At 44.6% G+C, this 18,352-nt stretch overlaps 1 protein-coding gene across 1 annotated transcript in view; it reads right to left on the minus strand.

The window, feature by feature from the left end:
- Positions 1 to 12,616: 12,616 nt before the first annotated feature.
- LOC144799734 (uncharacterized) overlaps positions 12,617 to 18,352 on the minus strand; it is a 147,723-nt gene continuing 141,987 nt past the window's right edge. Inside the window, exon 3 of the mRNA XM_078671252.1 lies at positions 12,617 to 17,211. Within this exon, the coding sequence (XP_078527378.1) occupies positions 16,627 to 17,211 (585 nt within the window). The 3' untranslated portion in view covers positions 12,617 to 16,626. The remainder of the gene's footprint in view (positions 17,212 to 18,352) is intronic.

Consider the following 18,352-nt stretch of genomic DNA (forward strand, 5'->3'; position numbering starts at 1 on the left):
GAACAGCAGGAAAAACAATTGAGTAAAATGGCCAAAACTACTCAGAACCAAGGTCCTGGGGGTGGGGGAGGAGGCAAGCCCCGGCCCAAAATGAGCAGGGAGGAGGCAATGAAGAAATTTCCCTGCCACCAGTGCGGGGAAATTGGACACTGGCGAAACGAGTGTCCCTATTTGCAGGATGATAACGCCCAAACACCTGATTTAATTCCACAGACGCAGAAAGAAAGACCAAGAAAGACCCAACCACAGGTAAAAACGATTCAGTTGCCCCGAGCACCAAAGCAAGTATTTAAGGGAAAGTCCACGCAGGGTGATGACGTAGAGGTCTGGGAAAGCAATGAGAACAGAAATACAGCAACTTCGCAGTATTTACTAAACGATACCTTCCTTTGTGATGACCAGTACTGACGGGGCCTGAGAGGGGAGGACGAGGAGTGCGTACTTGGCGCCTCCTTGCCGGTAGACCAGTCCGGACCATACATTGAAGGAAAGGTTGACGGAAATGATGTCACTTTTCTGTTGGACACTGGCGCTACCCGTTCTACTGTGAGAACAGTGGACGTTCCAAACCTACCCCTCTCGGAAGAAGCCATCCAAGTAGTGGGTGTATCTAATCAATTGATTAGTACTCCTGTTACCGAGCCCATGGAGATCTCAATTGGAAACTTTAAGGAAATGCATAGATTTGTCGTTTGTGACACCAGTCCAGTAAACTTACTGGGACGTGATTTGCTGTGCAAAATGAATTGTACCATCTTTTGCACACCAAAGGGCGTCGAAATTCAGACCCCAGATGAAGATGGCATTTATAAATTAATGTTAATCAGACCGGACTCAGAAATTAAACGAATGACTATGCAGGATTTGCCCAAAGAACTCCAAGAAACAGTGAAGCCAGAGGTATGGGACTTTACCGGAAAAGATGTAGGATTAATGAAAAACGTAGACCCCATACAAATAGCCATCAAGGACAATGCAGTATATCCTAATACTAAACCCTACAGAATGAATGCAGAAGTGAGAGCAGGGGTTGCCCTGGAAATACAGAAATTATTAGAAGGAAACATCATACAGGAAGTAATGAGTAGCCCATGCAACTCACCGATTATGGGCATCAAAAAGCCTAGTGGCAAGTACAGAGTAGTGCAGGACCTGAGAAAGGTAAACAAGATAGTGATTCCTTGCTGCCCAATTGTCCCGAACCCAGCAGTGATTCTGTACCAGATTCCCTGGGATGCTGAGTGGTTCACTGTGATAGACCTATGTCATGCATTCTTTTCCATTCCCTTGCATCCAGACAGAAAATTTCTTTTCTCATTTGCCTTCAACAGTCACGTGTATGTCTGGAACAGGGTCCCCCAAGGGTACACAGAGAGCCCCTCTATCTTTAATCAGATCTTGAAAAAATGCTTGGAAACTTTGGTCTTACCTGAAAATTCTGTCTTGGTGCAATACATTGACGACCTCTTGGTGGCGTCCAAAAGTCATAGGGACTGTGTGATTGACACCATTGCCCTACTGAATCACCTGAGTGAAAAGGGACATAAAGTGGCCCCTGAAAAATTACAGTTCTGTGCAAAATCAGTGAAATATCTGGGGCACCAGATAGAGAAAGGCATCAGGAAAGTAACGTCAGAAAGAGTGAGAATAATTCAAAAGATGCAGTTACCCCGTACTCAGAAAGAAATCAGAATGTTCCTTGGAGTGATAGGATACTGCAGGCAATGGATTCTGGGATTTGCAGTCCTAGCTAGGCCCTTGATAAAAATGACCAAGAGAGGAACACCGGATGTCGTAGAATGGGATGAGGAAAGCTTAACAGCCTTCACCAAATTGCGAGATTGTCTGTGTACAGCCCCTGCGTTGGGAATGCCAGACTATTCCAAGGAATTTGCCCTGTTCTGTGACACTCGCGATAATTGCGCGTTGTCAGTCCTAACACAAGAACATGGCACAACCAGAAGGCCTGTGGCATATTTCTCTGCCACCCTGGATCCAGTGGCTGCTGGATTACCAGGATGTCTGAAAGCAGTAGCTGCTACTTGCACAAGTTTAGAGCAGAGTGAATCCATTGTCATGGGACATCCTGTAACTGTGTATGTCCCACATGGAGTGGTAATTTTGTTAACAAGAACAAAAACTCAGTATCTCACCCCTAGTCGGCTGACTAAATACGAGAGGATTCTCGTGGGTGCTGCAAATATAACAATTGTCAGGTGCAACATTCTGAACCCCGCCACTCTGCTTCCCAATTCAATGGATATGGAAGATGGGGAGGAAAATGAGCATAACTGCATTGATTTAACAGAATTTAGCACAAAGCCACGCCCAGACATTAAAGAAACACCTTTGCCTAAACATGACTTGGAATTTTTTGTGGATGGTTCATGCCTAAGACATGAACAAGGAGGCCTGAGTGCTGCCTATGCGGTAGTCTCCTTAACCAAAATTGAAGAAGCAGGTTATTTATTTGAAGTAAAGTCTGCACAAGTAGCCGAATTGATCGCGATGATAAAAGCTTGCAAATTGGGGAAAAACGTACGCCTAACAGTGTATACTGACAGTCAGTACTGTTTTGGGGTTGTGCATGACTTTGGCCAATTATGGCTACAGAGGGAGTTCCTGACCTCATCAGGTACCCCTATTCGAAATGGAAAAGTTGTTCAAGACCTTTTAGAGGCAATCCAGTTACCAAAGGAACTGGCAGTGGTCAAGTGCGCTGCCCATAAGCAGGACTTTGACCCTGTATCTTTGGGAAATGATTTCGCGGATCGAGTGGCAAAATTATGCGCCAGAGATCGATATATCATAAATCCAAAACGGGGGGGGCCTGGAACCAGCTGCCAACTTCGAGTGTTTGAAGAAGTGCCTACATGGGATGAAGTGAGAGAATGGCAGCAGGCGGCACCCTGGCAAGAGAGAGAGAAGTGGAAGGAAGAAGGGTGTAGACCAAGACGAGAGGATGGTGTCATCTTGGGCCCAAATGGTATGCCTGTGTTACCCAGACACTTGCTTGGCACAATGGCGAGATTGATACATGAGGGATCACACATTGGTAGGGATGCCATGATTCTGGTATTCCAACAGACTTGGTATAGCAGGAAGTTCAGGAAAGTAGCGGAGTCCCTCTGCCAGAGGTGCCTGTCATGTCAAAAGATGAACCCAGGCAAGAGAACAATGGTGGAACTAGGGAAAATTGGGAGGTCAGCGGGTCCCTTTGTGAAAGTACAAGTTGATTTCATCACCATGCCACGTTGTGAAGGGAAGCGTTATGTCCTTGTCATTGTCTGCCTATTTTCAAAGTGGGTGGAAGCTTACCCTACTCCCCAAAGTGACGCACTGACAGTAGCAAAGTGTTTACTGAAAGAACTGATACCTAGGTTCGGGGTTCCAGTCACTATTGAATCAGATAGAGGCCGACATTTTCAGAATGAGGTGATCGACCAACTCTGTCAGGCATTTGGGATCTCGCAAAAACTCCACTGTGCATATCATCCAGAGGCTTCTGGAGTGGTGGAACAAATAAACGGGACTATCAAAACAAGACTAGCGAAATTGTGTGATGCATCTGGCATGACCTGGGTAAAGGCCCTGCCTCTGGTTCTGATGGGACTCCGAAGTATTCCAGACCGAAAGACAGGCCTGAGCCCTCATGAAATCTTGATGGGAAGAGTGATGAGACAAGCATGGGTACCAGGAAGCAAACTGTTGAGTATTACTGATGATTTGGTGCTTGAATACTGCAAGAGATTAGGTGACCAAGTGCGTTATATCTCTCGCCAGATCGGAGTAGACGCCGTCGCCAATCCAACGACTCCTCTCCATAAACTGGTTCCCGGAGACTGGGTCAAAATAAAGAAGCATACTCGGTCGAGCTGCCTGGAACCGAGGTGGGGAGAGAAGCGACAAGTGATCCTGGTAACGACCACAGCAGTAAAGTGTGCCGGTGTTCCCCATTGGATCCACGCCAGCCACACTCAGAAGGTACAACCCGACAAAGCGCCTGGAGAAGAAGACGGTCCAGCAGAGGGGCCTGCAGAAGCAAGACCAGAAGTAACTGACGACGTACAGCCCAGTACCAGTCAAGCTGAGGGGTCCGCAGGCGTTGGTCCAGGAGTAGTTGATGACGAGCTACCAAGAGTCCAGACTGCTGAAGGGTTCCCAAAGGTTGGTCCAGAAGTAGCTGATGACGAGCTGCAAAGCATATGGCCGGACGAGTGGATACCATTGATTGACCTTACCGAAGACCCTATCAGAACAAGCGAACGAATTTTGAAAGGTAGAGAGTGGAATAGAGAGGAAAAGCAAGGCACAGGCGAAGAACCTCAGGGTATTGAGATTCACATCAAAACTGAGGAAGGAGAAGGTCAGACAGGGACAGAACAAGTGATCGATACTCCTCCACTAACTCCTGATTTCGAAAAGGGACAGATCAGACCTAGTAAAGAGATTTGAGCGGAAGAAACTCAAGAGAACGAAGTGCTCGAACAGGATCAGATAGGATTAGGAGAAAGTGTTCAGGAAACAGAAACAGAGACATTCGAAAAGCAAAAACAAAATTCTCCTGAACAAGGCCAGATTAGTAACCAGGCAGAAGAAATAGATGCAAGTCCTGGAACTAGTGAGACAGGAAGGGAAATAGAAGAAGCAGAATTGCCACAAACTAATGAAAATAAAAGGGCAAGAGAAGAGAACGAGGTCTCGGTACCAACTAAAAGACTTAAGAAAAGAAAGCACATTGAGCCTGGATACATAAAGAAATTGAGACTGAGAATAAAAACAGTAGAAGAAAAACGTGCAGAAGAAAGAAGAAGTGCTCGCATAGCAGAACAACCAGAAGATACTTCCAAGAGAAGGAGTGATCGAATAAAAAGACAAAACAAAAAGTACAAGTCTCCTGAATGGACGCTCGTTTTGGAAGAATTTGAAGATCTTGATATAACTGACGAAAGCGACGGAGAACCAGTCGCTGAGTACTCTGCCGAAGAAGAAGACGAGCCACCGTGAATTTGCACAAAGTAAGCTACTGGTGTAAAGACACAAAGAGGGGTCGAGAAACTTCTTCTGAGCCAAAATGTCTGATTCAAACGTGAATGGTAGACCTAGCTGCAGTCGTTGCAAGACGTGCTGCAAGGTATGTGTATGTAGTATAGTTGTAGTGGTATTACTTTGGATAGGACTAACAGTTTTCATTCCTTTTGCGGTGAGCAAAAATACTAATATTGACCCTACTGAGATTGTAAATACTGAGACTGAAGAACTAACAACACAAAGTGTAGCAATACATGAGAGAGCACTCAGACAAACAAAACGAGACCTAGAAACATCAGATGAGGGAGGACTACATTATCATGGAGTAAAGAATAGAACGCATTTAAATGTTTTCGCAAACTTGTTAATACACTATGTAGAGACTATGGAAATTGAAGATTGCTATGTCTGCATGAAGCTACCTACCTCGGTGGCTGAAGGCGTGACATACCATCACCTGCCCCTGACATATGGAATATCCTGTAGCATTTTAGCAAGCTTATTTTACAAAAGAGGACCGTTACAGTACTATTACTCTAACAATGACGTGATCTTTTCTGAACTTCCTATACCTGGGAACTTGAATCCTGTACATACTAAAAGTGACGTTACTCGCTATATGGGCGAATACTTCCTGACTATAGGTAATATAGACATAGGTGACGCACACAGAGATAACTTGACCTGTTCTTTGCGTGAGCAGGAAAAGATGTTCCTGAACATGGCAGAGAAGAGGAGAATAAAAATAAAAAGAAAGGCAGATGACAAAACACAGAAAAGGCCAAAATGGGCTGAGAACATGGAAGGCACCTCAAATGGTGGGGCGGGTCCTGCTCTGTTGCTGGATTTTGAAAAGAAAGGAAAGCTATGTCTTCACCGCGAGAAGACTAGCTACTATAATAACTTTTCATTGGTTCCAGTGAATGTGAACATAATTACAAGGTAATTGGAGGTTGGGGTTTCAAAAATGGGTCAGAGCCTGTGTTTCCTGGAATTTATTATATATGTGGGGACAAGGCTTATTTCAAATTGCCGGATCACTGGTATGGAAGCTGCTATTTTGGCATTGTCTTCCCGAAAATATACCATGTGAACAAAGTTGCTGGAAGCAGTGAAAATACTAATGGCTTAGTGCGTAGTAAAAGAGAAAGCATAGGTGAAATAATGGGTAGTATTTTCAGTGCACTGATACCTGGAGTGGGAGTGGTTCTGAACACTCACAGAATTTGCAAATTGTCCACTATAGTGGATGTGTTGTCTACTGACACAGCTCATGGATTTCTGCTGGTCAATACCGAAATGGTTGCGATCAGATCAATGGTTTTGCAGAACAGACTTGCTCTTGATACCTTATTAGCAAAAGAGGGCGGAGTCTGCCGGATGTTGAAGGCGCAACATTGTTGCACTTATATTCCGGACAAAAGTGTGCAGCTCAAAAGATATGTGAAAAACATTACTAATTTGGAAAAGGAACTCAAACCACTCGAGGTTGACAGTGCCTGGAAGAGACTGGTAGATGGTCTCTCAAATGTAGGTCATTGGTTTGCTAGCTTAGGTAAAAGCTTATTGTTTAAGGTACTGATGCCAATTGGAATTATAGGTCTTATCCTATTTTTCATATTTGTCTGTTGCAAGTGTCGTAAACACACCGGAAAGCATCAAGTGAATGCCAGAGGAGTGAAACGAAGTGTGGATGAGGTTGAATTAGAGGAAATGAATAATCAGATATACAAAAAGGTGAAAAATTCTCACCCTACTAAAAATGAAAAAGAGAAGCTGGATCGTTTGTTGGAAGAGATAGAGCTGTATAAAGTGTGAAGAAGTTGGCATCTGGTTCCATTATTTTTGTGATGATAGTAAATATCATCAAAGAGGGGATTGATAGAGCAAGCTTCGCATCGCGACTTGCTCGAGTCAAGAACCTCGCCCGTGTGTAATAAATTAATAAATTGTACGTCTTACTAATCTTTATTTTTATATTTTTATGAGGTAGAGGAAGCTTGCTTACGTGTATTCCTAATACAACTAAACAATGTCTCTAAAATATGGCCGCCGCTTGAAAAGTGCTTCTGCGCATGCGTCAGTCACACTCACGTGACCTGACGTAGTAATAAGTTTTGGAGGGAAAGGGTGCGCATGCGTAATACACAGCTTTCGTGAATAATGTGGTAATGCTCTTGTGAGTGTGTATATGTTGCTAACATTTCAATTGCATAGTATATTTTTATAATGATAAGTTTGAAGTACAAGACCAATGATGTGTTTACATACATTTATTTCTATGTATTAATTTGTTTTCGCTTACTTTTCATGTATCACGGGATATGTGGGTCCAAATGGGTTGCGAGCCATTTTGAAGGTCCTTTCTGCGCATGCTCCAGATACAAGGCCAGAGTCAATCATGGACCGTGGAATACAGCCAGCTGGCAACCACAGTCAAGAGGCTCCTGAGAGCGCTACCTCTGACCCAGGAGGATGGAGCAAATGTCCCTATGTTGTTACAAATGTATAAGTTTTCATTGTATTCTGTGCGACTTTCTCATGGGAACCCCAATCTCGCTAGGCGGTACCCAGAAATGCAAAGTAGGCCTCCAAATAGTCTACTCTGATTGGTGTGTTACCCAAAGCCTACCTTAGGACCAATCCAAATTGAGGGATTCTGACACTTTGCAACATTGGGGGGTGGTACACCGTCCCAGAACAGTATAACTACCCTGGGTTTACCTAGGGAAATTGTCCGACTTGTCTGGTTTAGCTGACCTGTCACTGACCCAACGCACTCAATAGGTGACTGAAGATACAGAGTACTGCGGAGCACTCTGTCCGAAATTGACCATAGACTAAGGTTTTACTAAACCTTAAAGTGCTGGCGGAGCATGTTGCTGGGAGTTCGCTGACCCAATCGGGGTCTTGATCGATAGCTGCAGAGAGGGTGGAGCGCAGGCGTTGCTTCCGAACTGCGGGTGCTGGTCCTGTCCTGAGGGTCCTGTCCGAGAGGTCCTGTCCTGATTCCTAATCTGAGGGTTTCCTGTCCTGTCCTGGGTGTCCCTTCTGCACCTGCTGTCCATTGAGGGGTATCCTTCCTTGAGGGTTTCCTGTCCTTAACTGACCCGTGGCCAGGGTTTGGTTTCCACACCAGTCTAGGTAAATATTTCTCTGAAACTCTGAAACCTTGCACCTTCCTATATTTCTGTCTTTTGCTTTAATAAAGACATACCTTTTGCATATGTTTATTTTCCATGCCTTTCCGCAACCATTGAATCATAAAGTCATTTGCATTTCGTTCATAACGTGTTCCTATGTTGCCCTACCTGTTAGAAATTATATTTTGCATTGCAGTTTGTCATTTCCTGATATGGTCTAGAACCTCCTTACTTAAACTGTCTAAAGAACTTTTGCCTTAAAGCATAGCGTGTCACTCTCTACAGACTCTCCTATAGAGATAAATGTCCCGAACTCATGTCTTATTCCCTTGAAATAATTCTAGAATACTAGTCCTAATCAAAGCTTATCCCATCTTTAGTAATTCATCTGAAACGTTCTAATTCCTGATCCTTCATTTAAGTGTGTCCGGATTCCATTAGTCTATAAATGGTTGCACTGACTTATTTCCTATTCAGCTATGTACTTTCTGTTATTCTGATTATTGATTGCTTAATTACTGTGAATTTGATTATTTCTGAAATTTACTAAATTAGATAAAGATTTTAAAACTTCCAGTTGTCCGTGGTCATTTTACATAGGTACTGAATAGTATTTTGGTTGGGTTTGTATTTTGCTGCCTTTCCTTTTACAGCTAGCACCCTGATCCATGGTGGTCATAGGTACCCGTGTCGGTGGATGGTAAGTCGGGTACGCTGAAGAATAACGAAGGGAACTCACAAATATCTGATAGCAGAGCGTGAGGTCATCTGATCAATGTATATGGTGATTTGAAATATATGGGCCCGAAGCCAGAAGTGGCGAAATTATTGGTCGGGTGACCCGCGCGCTCTATCACATCTATTCACACACACTTGATTGTGTTACATGTTAAAAGAAATTTGCATAGCGTCACACTATCATTACTATGGGCACGCAACTTTGTTAGCCAGGGTATAAAGTCTTCGATGCCCGTATAATTGCGTATTCTTTTCAGATTACATAACACCTTTACCCTTACAGTAACACATTTTGACGCATGAAACCGCCATGACCGCACAAATGCATCATTTTTTTAAATGAAGATCCTCAAAATGCCCAACTTACTGGTAACGGCCACAGTGACTGTATAACGGCTTTATCTCAATTAATCGGGCTCCATAACAGTGGAAAGACACTACTCGACCTAAAAACCAGTCCTGCGCTGCCATCAGCTCTTTGCCGGCCTGTGAGCAGTGGGAGGGTGGGGGCTACCTGCGCATGCGCGCCACTCTTCAGTTTCGTTTCGTTTGGACGAGCGCGAGCCCGGAGAAGAGAAGTGCCACATGAAGTCCCGGGTCCCAGGAGGGGGCCCGGGTGAAGACCAGCGGGGAGACTGCGGGTCCCCCATGCCTATGGGGAGAGCTCCGCTTCTTGGTAGAGTGGCAGAGGAGCTCGAGTGCTCTGCGGGGCTCCCTTGGCAGATGGTGCGAGCCCAAGTCCGACTCCGGTGAGGTAAGGGGGGGGCTGTGTGCCTGCATGTGTGTGCCTGCGTGTGCATGCGCGTGTGTGTGTGTGTGTGTGTGTGTGTGTGTGTGCGCGCGTGCCTTTGTGTGCAGAGGATGGGGCCTGGCTGTGTGCGCGCCGTGTTTGCATGCAAGCCAGGCGAAAGCAGGGGCTGTGTGTGCGTCTGCGCAAGCGCGCTCGCTCCCGTGGTGAAAACTGACAATGGGAAAGCGCGTGGCACACTGCTGTCCACATTCCCAAATATGGGTCACAATAGTTGTCGAAGCTGACTGCAATCAATGCTTACGCATTGAATGCAGGTCGTGCTTCGACCTAAAAATGTGTCATTTACAATACCCATAGCTCAAACTTTCCTAATGCGAGACCTATTGCATTGCGAATGCTTGTTGTGAAATTGTGACTTCACATTCTCTCTCTTAGATCTAATAGTGCAAAATGGGACTTGAGTAACTCTGAGGGCTGGGCTCTACGAGGACATCCGCGTATGTGAATGAAGGGATAGAATTCACAAGAAAGAATCTGTTTTCCTATAGCTTTCGTTTCGCTTTCTTTTACTCTTACTTCCTCGTAGTAAATGGAGTAGTAGTGCAGTCACATGTATGGCCTGATGTGATGACCAGGCATGCACAATTTGTCGTCAAGCTGGTTTGTGAATGATAATGCGGTTTGTGATGCACCCTGTGTACTAAACGATCACATTACACATAGAACAATCCAGGGGGGTCACGGAATGATCTGTCTATTGAATAATGTTTAGGGAGTCGCAATTAGCAACCTCCTTTGATTTCCTACCAATGCGGGAATAGAGGACTGCAAAGGACAGCATTTGCATTCTCATACAGGAACCCTTTTTTAAAAAGCAACCCATAACTAATAAAGCCACAGATGCTGCTTTTAAAAAAATGTTTCGTTTGGGAAAAATTCAAGGATAAAAGGGCCACCGTCGAGATCCCCAAAGTGGAAGCTGACCCAGGAATCCGTTCCATAGAAACAAAATTCCCTTTGCAAATCGATTTCAGGGCAATATAGGGGCTAGTACCTGATAAATGGTATCCAACTGCAATTGTGGTCATAAACCCCTGATCCATACCATTGAAAATTACAAATGGGGTGGGTGGGACACCTCCTTCAGGCCCCTCTCCAATGTGTGATTCATAAAGGATCACAAAAGCACTTTTACGAGCCAGAAATAATTTTCGGACTCATGAAAGGGCTTTGACGCACATTGAGGTGTTTTAAAGTCGCAAACCCTATATTGCTGCAAATCACAGCTTTTGCAGCCACCAAACACCTGTGTACATGAGGCCCTTTCTACTCATGCAGTTTTTCTTTAGGTTACATACATAGACATTAGTTTTATCTTCAATAAATTTCTTCGAGTCATTTCCTCCTATTTAGTGGTCTTCATTTTCTCTCCTGAGTAAAAAGTACGTTGAACTTATTTGTCTTCACCCAGCCGCATGCCAACATGCAGGTGTGTGTGTGTGTGTCATATAATGAATGTCCGATGCACTGACTGCCCATTTCAAGTCATACCAGTCTTTGTGGGGTTCAGTGGTTTCGCGACATGTCCTTCCCTCCCTCCCACCCCCCAAGACATTCACTTTGGACCAGATCCTTTTCCACATCCTTCTTGCAATGCTCTATGCCACCTTAACTACAGAGTTACCAAAGAGCACTTTGGTCACATTTCTCCACCAAAGCCCTGAGCCTGCTGGAGGGACAATGGCACTGCTTTGTAAGCAGTTTGCATTCTGTCTCCTGCTCTGTGCCTTCCTGAATGTCCACAATCAACTTTCTTATAGAACGATCGACGAAATAGCAATTCGATATTAACGTTTGCAACGTGGTCACCCCATGTCGAGTTCAAGACAAAGGTGACTCGCGACTCACAGTTGTAAGGAAGAGATGCAACTGAGCGCAGGCGTGTAGGATATTGGTGAAGTGGATTTTCCTGAGTAAGTTTGATAAAACTTTTAAGAGTGTTTTCTCACTGTATAGGACACTTTCGATTTCATTCTATTTTATAATTAATATTATTATTAGACTATGCTTCAAATATTTGCACGTCATTTTACAATACTGTAGTAGTGGGCCTCAGCAATGCCTACCAGTGCTAGGGGTTCTCCCTTCTCTGCACAGAGTCCTCAGACCATAGAATAGAAGTTGGCACAGAAACTGGAATAGAAAATACAAGTTTTATTAAACCTCATGAGGTGGAACTACATTCACACAACACCCTTCGGTAATGTATGAAGTAGCACACTGAATGGAAGGAGCTTGGTCCTTTTATACCCACACAGGGGCTCAAATGAAGGTGGTACAAGTACAAAATGCTGGTTTTAGGTACATATATGGTCATACAGCAAATGCACAGTCAACAAGTGGGAGGAGCTAACAGTGGTTGTTTTTGGCAAACACATCCTGACAGTAACATTCTAGTGGCAGCTGCAAAGACAGCTGCAAGATCAACTGAGCATGTGCGAAGGTGGAAGATGCTAAATATATCTCGTCTCTAGGCAGATTTCAGGAGCAGTTAAGAGAAAGGTAGGACAGAGCATATGGTGAACACGAGGTAGCACATGGCATACAAAATGGCTGACAGAAATAGAAAATGGATTACACAAAACGGGCAAGATAGCCTCTAGATACAGGATGGCTTCTGCTAACGCTAACCCGATCGCTGCCAATTTACAACAATACTGTGGAAGTTTTTTTTATTTTTGCAGAGTTATATATAGGGCGAACTTGACCCGCAAACTTTCTCGAATACACAAGAAGGGATTAGTTTCTGAAAACTGCATAAACATGACAACTTTGTTTCCCAAGAATAAGAATATATCTCCCAGAGTCACGGAAACAATAGATAAGTATTTCACTCAGTCAATTGTGAATGCTTCATTTCTACAGAGTTGCAGAGAAATAGTGAGACGGGTGATTTCAATAAAAGGTTTATTGAACAGTCTTCTTTCTCATGCAAGAGAGGTGAACCGCTACAATTGTTATGCAGACTGCAAAGTATAATGCGTACAGCGTAAACAGTAATATGAAATAATACTGTAAGCGCATTGTATGGTTTCTAAGCCATATAAAAATACATACATAAATACCAGACTAAAATACTAAACTGCTGCTTCTAAAATACGCCTACCCCGATGACCCCAACCTAAGTCTAGTATGAGGGAAGAAGTAAGTATTGTGTAGCATAGGTTTTAGTTCTTTTGCCAAGAATCTACCAAAGGTTTCTCTAGGTTCTAATCAGCTCCATACCTTGGTTTAGAATGAAAGAGGTCTGGTATCTCTGTCTCAGGACTCAATTTCCCAACAACCCGCAAGGGGAGCCGGAAACACTGGAGCTGGATTCTCGGCAGGAGAAAGGCAGCTTCCTGATCAGTGCATCAGCTGGAGAGTCGGCTTCCTTCTTCACTTGCTGTAGTGAGCTGCGTCTGGCAAGTAGGTATTCGAACTGCTCCGAACCACCATAGTTTGCCATAACAAGTGAAGTTATATTTATACCTTGAAGGTGTTTAGGAATGCCATAGTTTGACGTAAAGTCAGGCATATGAACGTCATGAATGAACCACTGGGGAATAGTTGTTCATTGTAAAGTAACTGAGTTCATGGAGAAATCAATATTCAAGCAAGGGGAAGTCCCTGACTGCTTAAGCTGGTTTTCCAAGAAGTCGTTGTGACGTTTGGTACGGGTGGAAGTAGCCATGCCTGTATTTGGGTAGCAGTAAATAAGGGCTTGATTTCCTATATAAGGGGAAATTGAATTGTATGTATATAAGGGTATGAATCAGGAAAAGTCACTCGGAGCTTAAAACGCCACACAATAAGGACACACATTCATTTTTTTTAGGCACGGGGAGATTAAGTGATTTGCCCAGAATCCCAGGATGCTCAGCGTCATTACCGAGACTCAAACCCAGTTCCCCAGGTCCAAGATCGAACGCCCTAGCCATTAAGCCAACTCCTCTCCCCAAGTTAAAGCACATAGTATTATAAACAATGATCAAAAGAGGACTTCATTGTGCAAAATCAATCAATCACTCAATCAAAGAGTTCTATAACACTCGTCTTGTCACTTTGGAGGGAGCCAGGCGCAGGGTCCTAACATCCGTGATCGAAGAGTCATGCCTTGGGCTACTGTCTGAATTCTTCAAGTGAAGGACAGGTACGTAGTTGAAGGGGGAGGTCATTTCAGGACTTTGCGACAAGGTAGGAGAAGAAACGACCCCTGCAGCGGTTCCCCTAATGAGTTTCTGGGACTTTGTTGCAAATCATGGGTTTTAAAGTACTTCAGGCCAGTAGTCTTTGTTAATGCTGGGAAAAAGAAAAAAATAGATTTGTAAGAGGAGTCATGGGGATCTCCATAATGATGTATTCCTTCCAGCCTGCAAGCTATGAAGAGAGTTTAGAGGGGGCGAAAGATAAATACAGACTGGCCTGGGCCTCCTAGCCCTCCACCTCCATGGCACAAGTGTGGACTGTGCAAAGGGATTGCTGTTTCCAGGTTAAACAGTGTTCTATGGAATCAAAGATGTATCTTCCTCTTGAGCAAGCAGTGCCTCCAGGATAATAATGCACATCTCAATCTATACCACCATCCCACCAGAAAGCAAGCATCCTGAGCCATTCCCACCAAAATCTAAACAAAGTGCTCAGCAAAAAAGAATTTCTCAAATTCTCTGCCACAGGGTCCCCTGGCAGTGGATTGTAAAAAAGCACTAGGTCTGAGATAGTCAACTACAAATGTCATGATTACCCAAAGGGCATGGCTGCTCTTCCCTTGGCCACCCATATTGTTTTAAAAACCAACACTTAAATAAAATGCATTGTTATTTACAATACCAATAGCTCAAACCCTGGCAAATGCGAGAACTATTACAATGCAAATGCTTGTTATTAATTGTATATAAATAGCACTTCCTTAGTGCATATCAATAATAAGGACTTGCAAAAATAGTGTCATGGACCATGTCAAATCCTAGATTATGCTGTTATGACCTTTCAGTGGAAGATATACTTAAATACAACAATTAACATAACTTCATACTGTGTCTGACACCTCGCCAGAGCCTTCTTATGCAGAATGTCGGACAGGCCCTTGTGTCCTGTCAGTGTTCAAAGAGAGCAATTACAAAGCTTCACAATGGCTGCCATTCAGTCATGCTGACAGGTGTCTTAGAAAAACAAGCATGCTGATGATAACGCAGACCAGCTTCCTCTGCGGCTCTCACAATCGCTTGAATGAAACATTTTTACGTTATTTGTCCCATGTCTTTCTCACATGTTCTGAAGAATATTTGTCAGCCACTTCCCTCATCCTTTTCCATCTGTTCCGGGCATCCATGCACCCTTGTGTCTGTTTCCTCTGCAAAAGAGGCTTATACCCTGACATAACATTATAAGAATGTCATATAATATGAGCATAATGTAACAAAATAAGAAAACTGCTTTATTGTGTCACCTCCCTGGATGGCACGAAAAGGGACAAGTGGATTCTTCTACAGACAAGTATATTTCGGAAGTATCTCATCCCGTGGCACTTAGATATGTTATCAAATTCCACACTTTTGCGTCTCATCATAAAGACGCATTCTGGGCCCCAAACCTCAAAACCTGCACCATGAAATGCCTTCTGAGCATGTTGCACAAATGCATGGCCAATCACCAGAGCTCCGGGATGGTCACTGTACCTAATGCACCAAAATGCACCAGCAACAAGCCTTGTTGCATTAATGCACCTAATGCACACAACATAGCAATTCGATATTCACGTTTGCAACATGGTCACCTCATGTCGATTTCAAGGCAAAGGTGACTCGCAGTTGCAACGAGGATATGCAACTGAGCGCAGGCGGGTAGGATATTGGTGAAATGGATTTTCCTGAGGAAGTTTGATAAAACTTTCAATTTCATTGCATTTTATATTTATTATTCGTATTAGACTATAATTCAAATATTTGCACACCATTTTACAATATTGTGTAATTTAGAGCACATTGTACTATGAACAATGATCGAAAGAGGACTTCATTTTGCAAAATCAATCAATCAATCAAAGAGTTCTTATAACGCATGACTTGTCTCGCCGGGGTGGGTGGTAGGCGCTAGGTCCTAACGTCCGTGATCGAAGAGCCATGCTTTGAGCTCTTTCTGAATTCAAGTGAAGGACAGGTGCATAGGTGAAGGGGGAGGTGCTTCCAGGATTTGGCGGCAAGGTAGGAGAAGGAACGCCCCCCACAGCGGTTCCCCTCATGAGTTTTTTGGGGACTTTGTGGCAAATCATGGGTTTTAAAGCACTTTATGCCAATAGTCTTCATAAATGCTGGAAAGAAGTAAAAAAGTTAACTGTGAGAGATGTCATTGGGATCTCCAAAATGTATTGTTCCTTCCAGCCTGCATGCTAGTTTAGAGGGGGCAAAAAATAAATACAGACCGGCCTTGGCCTCGAAGCCGCCCACCTCCATGGCACAAGTGTGGACTGTGCAAAGGGATTGCTGTTTACAGGTTAACCGCATGCGCGCTAGCGGTTTTCCCGCTGCGCGCTGCGATTTTAAAAAAAACGCGTTACGTGACGAGCTCAGCTCGTCATCCGCGTAGCACAGGTTACGCCCATGACGAGCTGAGCTCGTCATCCGCCCCGAAGGGGTTAAACAGTGTTCTTAGGAATCAAAGATGTATCTTTCTCTTGAGCAAGCAGTGCCTCCAGGATAAATATGCACATCCCAACCTCTACCACCATCCCACCAGAAAGGAAGCATCCTGAACCATTCCACCAAAATCTAAATAAAGTCCTCAGCAAAAAAGAATTTCTCAAATTCTCTGCTCCATTGTCTCCTGGCAGTGGATTGTAAAAAGCACCAGGTCTGAGAAAGTTAACTGTAAATGTCATGATTACCCAAAGGGCGTGACTGCTCTTCCCTTGCCCACCCATCCTTGTCAGATCTGCCGCAGGTTAGGTTTGGAGTTACCCTTAAACTTGTCTCTCCGCCGCCCCTTTCTTGGTCCTTGGCGGTAAGGGGCTGAGCCGATAGAGTCTTTAGCACGGTGCCTGTTAGGCTGAAGCCGGCGACGGATACCCTTCATGGATCGTGGGCATTTGACATCATACATGGGGTCACAGTTATACTCCATGACCTTGAAAGGTGGACGCCCAGGGCGTTTCCGCTCAGGCCCCCGACTGCGTGGCACTGGCCTGCAGCTGGGCTCCTGGTAGGGGTCACACAGACGACCGCGACCCTTGTTCCAAGGTAAGTTCCTGCAACGGGGATCTCGGGAGTCACAATCCGGGCGCTTGTGGGAGTGTGGAGGTCCCTTCTCGGCCCTTGGCGGGGAACCGGTGATTGTGCAGCTTTTGTCATTGTTGGGGTCACAGGGAGCTGCAGTTTTGGTGGGGCCTTTCTCATCCTGCGTGGGTGTTCTTACACCTATTGCGTTTTGGTAGTAGGGTGCATCCTTGCCATAGACCTGCTCAAGGTGACGCATGTGAAGGTAGGTCTGCTGGATCCTTTCAATCTCGAGCACCTGCAAGAGACACAAAAATACCAAACCGATCATTCCAAGATTGTCAGCTCCAAAAAGGCCCTCTACATATACAATCAACAGCACAGGAACCAAACAACCAAAAGGATTCTATCAATAACCATTGAACACCAAAGTATAGCAGACGGTTTCATTAAATGCTTAACGTCTTACAGACCACTGGCTGCAGCTCTATTCCTAAAGCCATGCAATATTTTACCCATAATTCAATAGAGACCTTATCTATACTTCACATTATGGTCGCTCAGGTCTGGGACATTAGAGCTAAGTGACATCAGAAAGGTTAAGGTCTTACATAGCAGAGATATCAGTCAGATAACACCAATGTCACAGGCCTTCCTTGGACCTCATATAGAAGAACTATCATTTCGGGGAAACAGATCAAACAGGCTCATGCATTCACCCCTCAGGTTACCCCCATTTTATAAAATCAGGCTGCAGGCAGCAAAGCTCTGCTTCTTGTTACACAGGCTACAGGCACAACTCAAGCATTATAGAGCAGAGCTATCTTTTAGGTTCCACAGACCTCCCAAGCTCAAGCCTCAGACAGTAGAGCTATCCTTCAGGCTACACAGACCATAACAGGAGCAGGACTAGGACATAATAATACCAGCATTTGTAAAGCACACAGCTACCTCAGGTGAGGTGTCCATGCCCTGGGGGTCGTCAGGAAGATTAAGCGAGCTATTGCCCAGAGTCACAATGTGCTGGGCTAACCTGATGCCGGGGATCGAACCATGAACCCCCATGTTAGAGAGTAAGCCGCCCTGGCCCCTGCACCACACCTCTTCCCACATCAGGACCATCACTTAGGTAACACAGATATAACAGGTTAAGGGCCCGATTTAGAGTTTGGCGGACAGGTTATTCCATTCCAAATGCAACAGAGGACCCTGTCTGCCAAACCCATGGTCCACAGCCTTATTTAAGGCCAGGCGGACCTTAAGTATTCCTTCAATGAAACCCCTGTTGGCTCCACTGATGGAATACTTCCTGAGACAGCCTGAGGGACTAAGCGCCTTTGTAGGAAGCATATTACCCTGCCTGTTCTATCTAGGGTGGACTGTGTAATGCCTTTTTTTCTGGTCTGTCACTGCTAGGAAAACCGTAGCGGATGGGGACA

Source organism: Lissotriton helveticus, chromosome 12 (assembly GCF_964261635.1).
Source record: "Lissotriton helveticus chromosome 12, aLisHel1.1, whole genome shotgun sequence".
Lineage (NCBI taxonomy): Eukaryota > Metazoa > Chordata > Amphibia > Caudata > Salamandridae > Lissotriton > Lissotriton helveticus.